Source organism: Doryrhamphus excisus, linkage group LG3 (genome assembly GCF_037039965.1).
Source record: "Doryrhamphus excisus strain RoL-2023G ecotype Guam linkage group LG3, RoL_Dexc_Guam_v1.1, whole genome shotgun sequence".
Taxonomy (NCBI): Eukaryota; Metazoa; Chordata; class Actinopteri; order Syngnathiformes; family Syngnathidae; genus Doryrhamphus; species Doryrhamphus excisus.
This window is the reverse complement of record NC_136359.1, coordinates 13,181,225-13,193,451: the sequence shown is the minus strand read 5'-3', so window position 1 is coordinate 13,193,451 and position 12,227 is coordinate 13,181,225. Positions and strand designations below refer to the sequence as shown.

Genomic DNA, 12,227 nt, shown 5'->3' with positions numbered 1-12,227 from the left:
AAAATATACACACTATTATGATTTAATCAAATAACAGATTTGCAACATTTTATTTGATGATTTTCAAGTCATTTTCACCACATCGCAGGTCTCCAGGGCCCCCCGTAGTCCCACAAGTATGGTCTGCACTGGTACGCCCTGCAGAAGGTACTGATGAGAGCTGTCGGGTCCAGTCCATCTACTTTGTACGTGTCTTTCCAGAACTCAGGCACTTGCTGCTTTCTCTTTGTCTTGTACCTGCGGTTCTGAAACCAGATCTTCACCTGGGTCTCGGTCAGTCTTAACTGGCTGGCCAGGTGAGCTCTCTCTGGGGCTGACAGGTACTTCTGGTGGTTGAATTTCTTCTCCAGTTCCAGCACTTGGAGGTGTGTGAACGCTGCTCGGGAGCGTTTGGGTTTTCCTGTTGATGCGAAGCTGTTGGACTCGGACATGCTAGGACAAGTATTGTCCAGTGATGCAGCTGAGATGTCAGAGATAGGATCAGGTGTCATCATTCTAAAGTAACAGCATTTTAAGTATTGAAAGCAATTAGTAAACAAAGTTTAGCTGACCTGTCTGCTCGACAAACGTCGACTCTGACAACTTTTTGGCTTCCTCTTCCCATTTGTCCGTCGTCTGTGAACAGCATTTTCCAGCATTGTCTTTCATGGAGAGGATGTCCTCTATCAGGAAGGATGTCCGAGGTTTGACCGGATCAGACATATTACCATCCAGTGGTGCGATGAGTGAGCGGCCTCCTTGGTGTCACAGGCTGTTAGCAGCAGCCTGTTCTTCACACATGCCCTCACACACACATACACGTACACACACTGGCATTTTATACAAGTGCAGGGGCGGGTTTGAGAAGGAGGAGGTGGGACACAGCTGACCGTGTACTCACCCCTGCAGAGACTTTCACTTCAGTTGTTTTGGTTGACAGAAATATGAAAATGAAAAAAAGACATTCCAAAATAAAATAAATAATGAAGCATGAAAGAAAAATAATAGTAACCATCATTTTTTGAAAAAAACAACATGTACCTGTATCTAAAAATATTTTCAGATATTTCAGAAAAAAGTGCTTAAATTAACTTACATTCTTTTAAATTGTTGGGGTTGGGTTAGTTTTGGCATTCATTTGTTAAAGGGGAATTTTGTTAAAGGGGACCTTCCCTTTTTTTGGCAATTTTGCCCATCATTCAGAATTCTTATGCGAAACATGAACACATGTTTCTTCCCCGTTTTTGTGCATTATAATACCAGCATGAGTTAATATGAGCTAACTAACAATGCATGTCATTGGGACACACCTACTTCGACTACGAAATGTTACAATTTAACTTTTTAAATTTTACTTTTTAAGATTTTTACAAATGTATTTGTAATTTTTTTAATTTTCAATTTTTTACCTGCTGTGACCCTGCAGAATGGATCTGTGAGCCACTTTTGGGTTCCAACCCACAAGTTGAGAACCACTGATTTAATATACTGTATACAGGTTGGGCCATGGGTTTCCATACAGAGGAAAAATAATAATTCATGTTGGAGAACTGGCTTTATTTACTATATAATGTGCTCTATATGATTATCATGGTTTCAAAAAAAAAACTATTAATACATGTTTTCCACTGCAACTTGGAGTAACACACTTGAAGTTAAGCTGGTGATATGTTCCTTGAGATGACTTATGTCTCATATCTTCACCGATGTACCATGGCCTTCAATGCCCACAAAGATAGGAAAATGGGAACTTACTTAAATGTAAAAAAAAACAATAAGAAATGTCAAATAGTTAAAATGAAACTAATAAATAAAGGTCAGGTTTGAAGCAAAAGCCCTCAGCTCAGCATCCCTTCCTGCTGGGGTCAGAGTGGGTGGTCATATCCACTGGACTGCACTAATGAGTTCGGCACATTTAGGTCGGCTCCTGGACAGACACAGTGGTTGTTTAGTTGTTGTTCTTGCCCCAAGAATGATACTTTTACTAGCAGTGTCAGTGTTCCTCTGGGAGTTCATGTCAAGCGTAAATTTCAGGGGTGATGAACAGGACATTGTGCAGCTTTGTCCCTGCCGGTCCTTACTGGCTCTTGCAGCATCTCTGCACCAGCCGCATACATGGTGTTGTTGCATCATGTCACAGTGGCTATAGTCGCACAAAATACAAGTAGTAGTAATAACAATATGTGCCCTGTGATTGGCTGGCGACCAGTCCAAGGCCTCTCACCCAAAGACAGCTGGGATAGGCTCCAGCATCCCAGTGACCGTTGTGAGGATAAGCGGGAGAAAAAAAATAAATGAATGAATTATTGTAATATTTGTAATCATGTAAAATATTAGTTCTTATATATATTACTATGACTTCAAATCTTAAAATTATTATTATTAAGCAAAAAGAAAACAAAAATGTAGTAATATATTATATATATATATATATATATATATATATATATATATATATATATATATATATATTAGTATTGTATTGAATGAAATCCTAGTAATTTAGCATTTTAAGAAATGAAATGTATTAGTTATAATTTATGAGAATTGAGTGTAAATACTACGAGATTGAAGTTGTAATATTATGATAATAAAATAAAAATTTTAAGACAATAAATGCATATGAGGGTTAAGTTGTTATGTTTGAAAAATTTGAACATTATGGAAAAAAACTTCTGAATATCAAGAATTAATATGAAGGAAAAAGTTGTAATGTTACGACAATAGAGTCATAGCAATAAGAGAAAACTTCTAAATACTACGAGACTAAAATCTGAATTTATGGGAATAAAATGCCAGTATAATATTGGGAGAACAAAACATCAGCATATTAAAAGAAGTCTTAATACCGAACATCTAAGTAAGATTACAAGTATAAAGCTGTACATTAGTGAAAAAAGTTGTTATATGTTGGGGATATGAGAAAATATGAGAAGAAATTAAACATTATGAAAATGACATAGTAATTGATGAGAATAAAGTTCTATACAGTAAAGCAAAAGTTGATTACAAGTCTTAATTTGAGAATATACTCCTAATATGATGAGAAAATGCCTAAATATTATAGAAATTAACGTGAGAAAAATACATTGTATTATTACTGTACTACAAAATATAATAATTTATGAGCATTTTTTCCAATGTCAAAAATGGACAACAGAAGAGAGTGCTATGCTAAACACCAACACCCACCGTGATAGTGACCTTAGTCTAATAAGGTCAGCAATAACCGTATTAAACGTGTGAGTTCTCCCACGTTGTTGTGTATACACCCTAATCACACCTTTACATCCTGTCTACAGCGTTTAGCAATGACACAGCAGGATGCCAATGATTCTAAACGCATCCGCTTTTCAATAATGTTAAGAGGCTCTCCTCGGGCCTTTCTGTTGTCTCATCAACACGGCATTAAGATCATGGATATGATAGCTGTCACCTTGACTTCTTTATCTGCAGGGAAACTATGTTGACATGCCAGCGCGCTGAATTTTCATCTCTCATTTTCAGTTTTACTGTGATATTCCCTTGTTGTTTAGTGTATTTCAAGCGTTCGTCACCAAGATGTTTTTCAACTGCACCGAGCATATGGAGTGACATACCACAACCTGTGACCTTTCACTCGGAAGCTGTGTTTATTTTTCACAATAATGTGGTCACCGTGTTTTCATTGACTTGTTTTGTCGTTCATCTTCTGTTGTTTTCCTGCCAAGTCTTTGTGTGCATCAAGAGGCCTTGTTGTAACAATACATGCGTCTGCAGCACTTTTACAGGTTGACACAAGCTTAATGCCCCTTTAATGGCATCAGGTACTCTCATTTGGAATTTATCATTACACAGATGGAGCCAGGTATGGTGATATTAAGCATAATATTGCTGCTTTCTTATGTAGCAGTGGACCGCCATGCAGCCTGGCCCTGTTTTCATAATAATAGGAATAATAATTAGGAATGTCCTATAATTATCAGGCCCAATAATTATTAGCCTGATCTCGGCATAAAAATGCAGTATGTATCCATATACGTATACATATGTGTTCATAACACCATAGGGGTCATGTAACACATATCGGAAATTGAGAATTGGACAATATTGGCACATTGGTTTTCTGCAAAAAAGCCAATATCAGATATCCCTAATAGTAATGTATTGTGCATATTAATAATGATGTCATCACTCATTGCATTAAATCTGCATCCTGTCCTGGAAATGTGACAAGAATGAAGTGGTAATATTATGAGGGGAAAAACATCTAAATGTTGTGAGGATTAAGATAAAGATTATAAAAACAATGTCATAACATGTGAAAGAAATTATGTTCAAATTTTGGGAAGAGAGCTATGATATATAGTTCATTCATTCATATTCTACCGCTTATCCTCACAAGGGTTGCGGGGGTGCTGGAGCCTATCCCAGCTGTCTTCAGGTGAGAGGCGGGGTACACCCTGGACTGGTCGCCAGCCAATCACAGGGCACATATAGTTAAACAACCATTCACACTCACATTCATACCTATGGACAATTTGGAGTGGCCAATTAACCTAGCATGTTTTTGGAATGTGGGAGGAAACCGGAGTACCCGGAGAAAGCCTATGCATGCACGGGGAGAACATGCAAACTCCACACAGAGATGGCCGAGGGTGGAATTGAACCCTGGTCTCCTAGCTGTGAGGTCTGCGTGGTAACCACTCTACTGCCGTGCAGCCCATGATATATAGTTATGATATGATAATATTATGACCAGATATTATCATAAAAAATTTATATTTTTATTATAAAATATGAAATCTATTAGAAAATTGGGATATGCAATAACACTATGATAATAAAGTTGTAATATCATGAGAAAAAACATCAATACCAGAATAAAAGTCCTATAAAATAGTTGGGATATGCCATAAATTAGGATTGTGAGACTAAACATGATGAAAATAAAGTTGTAATCTATCTCTATGTGGAGTTTGCATATCATCACAATAGTCTGAAGGCCTGTTTATGCAAGAAATATTTGGCAAACACCTCATTAAGACCTCATTAGCTCCAAGTGGGAGACATCCGACCTCCCAGTCTTGAACGCACCATGAGGCATCATCCAGTTCTATCATGTGATGTGCAAGTCTTCCACTAGAGGGCACTCTAGAGCCACATATCACGATGTAACCACTGCCACACAGAAGGCTCTTTTACCAAAGAGTCAGCTTGATTGAGACAGGAAAATCAGATTCTCATCTATCATTTCATATCAGAAACCTAGTCATCAGTCGTCACACACACACACACACTGAAGTTATCAAAGTTCTGTAGTATTAAAAGATGACGTTATATGCTGGATGAGTGGCGAGCCTTCAGTTCAACTGTTGTGCTTTTTTGAGTGATGGACGCCCTCACGTCATCCTGTGAAGGGGATGACCCTCATGAAATGGGAATCACAACATTGTAATCAAGCATCTCTTCATCCTCTGTGTCACATGCACACACACACACACACATACAGATAGAGAGGTGGGTGGTTGGCCATTAGGCCTATCTGATCTCCTGAAGTGCTTCTGGACTCCACTCTGTCTACATCTTCATCCTTATCACAGAGATTCACCTCCTTTCCACCTGGAGGGGCTTTTTTCCTCTAAAAGGCTAGCTTCACTCACCAAGCAGACTCTTTTTAGACATGACTTTTGTATATGTATGGTCATCTTGAAATCACACCAAGACATACAGGATACAGTAGTGTATAGCAAGTTGCATCAAATGTTGACTGATACTGCGGGGAAGTTGACTGCATCATCCCGTCATGAGTGACATGGAGAGCTTTTTCCAGTTTGATTGAAAGTTTTAAATGTTGAAGTTAGAGAGCCTCTCAGTCTGCAACTTTGTTTACCAAGCAAAGCTCCAGGACCAGACAGGCTGCAAGTCCTTATCAGCGGATCAGTCAATGGGACAATGATGAGCTCACTTTGATAGAGCTGCTCTTGTCAGCTCGGATGTCACTTCCTCTTTTTTTTTTTCTTACTTTGGAAGCATTTCTTTGATAAACAACACAAGACACCACCACCTATCACCTGTCAGACTATTACTACTGATGACATATTGGCAAGTATTATATGGTTGTTTTGATGAAATGAGGTGTTGCAATATTAACAGAATATTAACCCCAGACAGAATGAGTCACATTCATCAACCAGTCAGGATGCTATAGGGCCACTTTGAGCCTGTAATATTTTATATTGTATGTTTCCCCAACGTAATTTTCCAAATATTAAAGCTTTATTTTATGAGGTTTCTCATGATATTGCAAATTTAAACAAGTGAAGCATTTTTCTTTAATATTTTCACCCGATGCTACTAAAATTACATTACCTTTCCTCATATTACTACTACTACAAGTTTATAATAAAAAGATATATTTTTTCTCTTAATATTTAGACTTTAATCTCATAAAATTATGAGCAAACTCAGTTTCCGAAAATTTAAAGTGACATTACTTTTTCTCATGATATGGCAAGTTTATTCTCAGTTAAAAAAAAAATCATTTTTTTTGTTATTTTGACTTTAATCCCATAAAATTATGAGACAACATATTTTTTAAACTTTTTTTTTTTACAATTACTTACTATATACTCCATATTTGAACTCTTACTACAACATTATTTTTCCTCTTCTTTTCTTTTTTCTGAAAATTACAGCAATTTCTTTCATATTTTGACTTTGTAAAATTACTGCATCTCAGCTTTTGTTTTTTTCCCCAAATGTTTCAACTTTATTCTTGAGTCATCTTTGTAAATAAAAATATTCAGATTTAATTCCATAAATGTTTTACTTAATTGCTATAATATAGATTTTTTCCCAATTATATTATGACTTTGAAAAAATTACGTATTTAATTTTCAACTCTATACTACAAAAATGACAATGTTTTTCCTCATAATATTATGTTTTTCTCCTAAAATAACATTTTTCTCATTAGATCATATATTTTTTCTCTTAATATTTTGAGTTTATGCTTATAGAATCATCGCTTATTTTCTATTTTTTCTGTTTTTACGGTCAGTATGTGTGAAAGTTGAACCCTGTAAGCGTTGGAGGCACAAGCAAGAGTCACATGTTAATAGTTAATAATAACATTAGGTGAGAACAAGAGACAGCAGTAATGGAGGAAAAGTGTACAACAAAAGGCTGTGCTGGAACCCTTTGTCTGACTTTGGGTCCTGTTTAAGTAGCAAGATAACTACCTGACCGACTAGCCAGCCAATTGACTAATCCTCCAACTGACCGACCGACTAACCAACCAGCTGTTTGACTAATTTTCTGCCTGAGTAACAAATGAACTACCGAACTGACTGGCTAGCTAACAAACCAATCAATGAAGCAGCCACTTGTCGGACTGACCGACTTACTATTGAAGTAATTAACTAATCAACCTGATGTCTGCCTGCCCTTCTAACTTTCTGTTGAAGTAACTAACTTTCTTCCTGTCTAAGGACCTACCTGACTGATTAACTAGCTAACTAACTGATTGATTAATAACCGACCTGCTTTCTGCCCAACATTCTGTCTGTCCTCCATGCATCCCTAACTGAGTGTCTTTCCAGTTAACTAACTAGCTGGGTGGCTAACCTGTCTGACTAATTCAATAACAGATGAAGTGTCTGTCTGACTGAATAACCAACCTTCTGCTTAAGTCAAGAATTTACTAGCTAACATTCTGGTCGACTTACTAACATAACTAACTAATGCACTCACTAGCCAACCTTAATGTTGACCATATCACACACAAACACAAATAATTACATGTGATACGTTTATGAAAATGTGTATTTAATGAAAGCAGCTCCTCACATTACAAAGCCATCACATCCATTTAAATCAGGTAGTTGTTAATTTCTGTCCAATACACGACACGTCCATCGTCACCATCCTGTGCGGCCCTCCAGTGCACAAATGAAGGCCCCCTCCATGTTGTTGCTATCAGGAGAAACACTGTGACAGGCGTAGCCACACACACCATGGCTCCCATAACCCAACATGCTACTGCTATAATGTCCAAACGTTGCATTGTAAGCAGGAGGCAGTGATGCTGCCCCACACACCTTGCCATCCCGTACCAGTACCGGCACAGGCACCCTCCTGGGTACAAGTTCCAGGGTTCTGTCCTGACTTTGACGCTTGCACTTGTACCTGCGGTTCTGGAACCAGATCTTGATCTGAGTTGAGGTCAGCTTGATGACGAGGGCCAGTTGCTCTCTCTCTGGAGCCGACAGGTAGCGCTGCTGGTGGAAGCGACGTTCTAGCTCAGACACCTGGGCCCGGGAGAAGAGGACACGTGGTCTTCTGCGAGACCCTGAACCTCCTTTGGAGCCTCTGTCACTGTCGCTGGAACTGTCTGTCTCTGGAAACACAATGATGACTTTGACTGATTGAACCCAACGAACCAATATATCATTATGATGACGGTTTCTCTTCTTATCCCAGCTGTCTTCGGGCGAGAGGTGGGGTACACCCTGGACTGGTTGCCAGCCAATCACAGGGCACATATAGACAAACAACCATTCCCACTCACATTCATACCTATGGACAATTTGGAGTCGCCAATTAACCTAGCATGTTTTTGGAATGTGGGACATGCTAACTCTGAATGGAGAAACCCAGGCCTTCCCGATCTCCTGACTGTGTGGCCAACATGCTAACCACTCGGACACCATGCGGCCGCTTCCTCTATAATTAAAAGAAAATGAAGTATATTTTATTTTTAATTTTTATAAAATTTTAATAAAATTACTGAACCAAGTTTTATTCATTATTACATATGAAGGTCAAAATGTATACATCATTCAAAACTAAAAATAACAACAAACCATTCACTGTCCACTTCATTAGGTACACCTCAGACAACTTAATGCTGAAATGGGCTGTATCATATTAATAATATTTCAGTATGATAAAGTGCAGTTCTACACCACTGAAAACTATAAGCACAATAATACACCTTTTTTGAGCTAATATGTTTAGAAACTAGTTTTGACGTAAACATCAACATCACATGATACCGACTTCCCGGAGTTTTTATTTCACTCGGAATAACTCCGTATTGCCAGTTTTGTCCAGTCTTGAAATTTTGTTTGGATCAAAAATAAAGTTTCGACAGCAGTCCAGTGCCGATTGCTGGCCTCCATTTTTAAAAGTGAAGAACGTCTGGATCTCCGTGTTACGTCATATCTGAGCATGCGCTGAAAGAACGCACTCAGGATAAATTCAAACAGGAAAAGATCAAATTCAATCTTGCTAATATTTTATAATTAAAGTTGGGACATGTTTTATATAGACATATATTTTCTTTTTTAATAAAAGTGGACTTGTGAAAATAAATAAATAAATAAATTAAAATAAAAAAAATAAAATACAAAAAAGAAACTAGCTTTGACTACATTAGACAGTATTCCTTGTTAAACTGAAATAACCACTCAAATAAGAGACCATTCGCCTTACCGTATTTATTCATCTCCCCCTCTGCTGTTGTGTCATAGTTGAAAAGCTTCCTCTGACTCCCATGCATGTTAAGATGCTCTTCAGCAACTTGGTCCGCCATCAAAGCATCAAAATGGTGCTGGTGTTCCGACTTCAAAATATCCTTCACTGAAAAAGGGGTCGTCGTGGACGAGCTGGGATGCATCATCCCACTAATTCCTGGTCCTTTTCTTGGTACTCTTTCACACTGCACCGCTCTGCAAGACGCACTGAGGAGCCCCTGTGGGCCTGAGCAGCTTTATAAACTCATGCAAGGCTCCAAGTAAAAAGGAAAAAAAAATCTGTCACCTATCCCCAAAAAGCCAGCTTGCTGGATGCTCTGATCTGATCTGCTTCTCACCTTACACCTGAACACCCGGCCGGCACGGGTGGGGGTTGGTTAATTAACACATAAGTGCACTTAATGATGTTGGGCGGGCTGTGAGAGACTGATGACAGAAGGGAAGCTCATTCCATCCTACACTCATTAGACACTTCATTAGGTACACTTGCACTATTAATAATCATATTCGGTGCAGAAATAATACACAATAATGCTCATTTTGGATGGATTAAATATTAGAAAAACCCTTGGTATGTTTTGTTTGGCCTTCTAAAGGGTTTTGAATGCATGTAAAAATAAATAAAATAATAACAATAATTAATAAAATGACATTTTAATGTCTAATATTTTGTTTTTTTTTTAGTTTGGCATGAAAACTGTCTTGTAAAACACACTTTTTGAAATTTCTGCAATTGTTTCACAGGTTTTATTGCTGAATTAGGTGTTTGTCATGAGGTGGATATGTGGAATTTAGAGTTAATTAGATGCAAAAAAAATAGTATGTGTTTGAATTGTGCTCTAATAATAAACTTACCTTGTCATATTGTTCATTTCATTGTTTATACCTAATTAAGTGTCCAGCATATGCATTTCAATCAAATTTCTATCAAGGAAGTGGTAAGTGGCAGCTGCACTTAGCAGGAAGTCACTAGTAGATATTCACGTCCTTAAAGGGGGGGGGTCACTTAATCGACACGCGCGTCCCTGAGGGGGTGTGGAGTTGAGTGACTTCTTTTGGTGATGTTGGCCAGCTTTTACCATCAACAATGTTGTGCAGACACATTATTAGTGTTGTCTCAGGACACAACAAACAGAAACACGACACTCCATGTTGTGGCAGTGGAGCGATGGCGGCGCCAGGCTGCAATGCATGACTGAAGACGACACGCACACACACACACACGCACACACGCACACACACACACGCACACACACACACACACACACACGAGCAGTGTTTCACGTTGACCATGCAGAAGACACACTATTTAGCCAATAATGTATTAATCAATACCACAGTAATTGTCATTTGAACAATAGAACGTAAACATTATGTAATTGTCCATCTTTTAAAAAAACTTTTTGCATTTTACAAATGTTTACATTTGACTGCATTTGAGTGCAAATGTATGTAAAATATTTAAAATAAAAACTATACCAAATATTTTTTACATTAGATTCCCCGTTTAAAGTAATTGATTCTAAATTATTTAGTTTGGCATAAAAAAATCAATTTTGATTTTAATTATTAAAATATACTTTTATTTTAGGTATCAACTTATTGCCACTCCTATGTGAGTAATGGTCTCACCTTGGCCACACCTCTGGTAATAACTACTTTAAATCCATTCATTCATTCATTTTCTACCGCTTTTTCCTCACGAGGGTCGCGGGGGGTGCTGGAGCCTATCCCAGCTGTCTTTGGGCGAGAGGCGGGGTACACCCTGGACTGGTCGCCAGCCAATCACAGGGCACATATAGACAAACAACCACTCACACTCACATTCATACTTTAAATCCAATTATATTGAATTAGATTTTTCCCCCGGTTTTTAGGGCCCCCTGGAGGTCAATCATCGTCGAATGTGCTTTTTTGTGCATATTGTTTTTTTTTACACTTTTGGTAATCATAATGTTTTAGTTGCTTTAAAACAAGCTTTCTTACTAAAGTTACATTGAGATACGTCGCATGTTTTCACTTGCAAAATTCCACTTTCAACAGGAAGGAGCAAAGCCTGCTTAATCCTCCCCCGTCTCCATGTCTGAGCATTTACTGAATCCTGTGTTTATGTTTCTATTTTGCCATATATACGATTTTCAGGATATTATTAGTTTATGCTCAGTGCGGATTTTTAAGCAACTGTCTGCATTTACTTGGTTTGTCATTTCTAATGGCTTCATTAACATGTGAGTCCCAGTCTGGGTGAGAACACTTGAGAACCTCTGCTGTAGATAAAAAAATCACCAAATGTCCCAATAATTTTGTCCGCCCAGTCTAACAAAGTGTACTTGTAGCAGTGTGATGTTTCAGCTCAATCATGAAAAATGTTTATACAGTAAAACGGGAAATGTTATGACTGAGTTGGATAAAAACTGCTTTTACACTTTCTGGCCACTAGGTGTCTCTGTAATACCAGCTTGCTTCCATTGATTTGTTAGAGAGAAACAAGCATTCTAATATGGACGTGTAACGATATTTCCATTCGTCATAAAGAGTCAGCTAAATTACATTTATCCACTTGGATCTTAAACATAGCTGTTATAATCACATAGCAAGATGTCCACACTTTATAGCATACCTTTACACAAGTATCTGATCGAGTAAAGTGAACTGGCATGTGGACATCCGGTGGTAGTGTGAAATCAATATCACAGAAATCAGTGATGATAAAGGTCAGGAAGGGGAATA

The 12,227-nt window shown here is 37.9% G+C and overlaps 2 protein-coding genes across 2 annotated transcripts; both read right to left on the bottom strand.

Annotated features, from left to right (window-relative positions):
* Positions 1–57: 57 nt before the first annotated feature.
* Positions 58–800, bottom strand: nkx3-1 (NK3 homeobox 1). The gene is made up of 2 exons (XM_058070755.2): positions 552–800; positions 58–460 (listed from the first exon to the last, which is right to left on the bottom strand). Exons 1-2 carry the CDS (start codon positions 700–702, stop codon positions 75–77), a joined length of 537 nt encoding a protein of 178 aa, XP_057926738.2. The 5' UTR covers positions 703–800; the 3' UTR covers positions 58–74.
* A 7,009-nt stretch (positions 801–7,809) lies between these two features.
* On the bottom strand, positions 7,810–9,640 carry nkx2.7 (NK2 transcription factor related 7). Its single transcript, XM_058069969.2, has 2 exons — positions 9,457–9,640; positions 7,810–8,359 (listed from the first exon to the last, which is right to left on the bottom strand). Exons 1-2 carry the CDS (start codon positions 9,638–9,640, stop codon positions 7,881–7,883), a joined length of 663 nt encoding a protein of 220 aa, XP_057925952.2. The 3' UTR covers positions 7,810–7,880.
* Positions 9,641–12,227: the final 2,587 nt, after the last annotated feature.

Coding starts and splice junctions, on each gene's coding strand:
- nkx3-1 (XM_058070755.2), bottom strand. CDS start 702: ATGTCTGATCCGGTCAAACCTCGGACATCCTTCCTGATAGAGGACATC. Junction 461..551: donor GACGTTTGTCGAGCAGACAG/GTCAGCTAAACT, acceptor CTGACATCTCAG/CTGCATCACTGGACAATACT.
- nkx2.7 (XM_058069969.2), bottom strand. CDS start 9,640: ATGCATCCCAGCTCGTCCACGACGACCCCTTTTTCAGTGAAGGATATT. Junction 8,360..9,456: donor GGGGGAGATGAATAAATACG/GTAAGGCGAATG, acceptor TTGTGTTTCCAG/AGACAGACAGTTCCAGCGAC.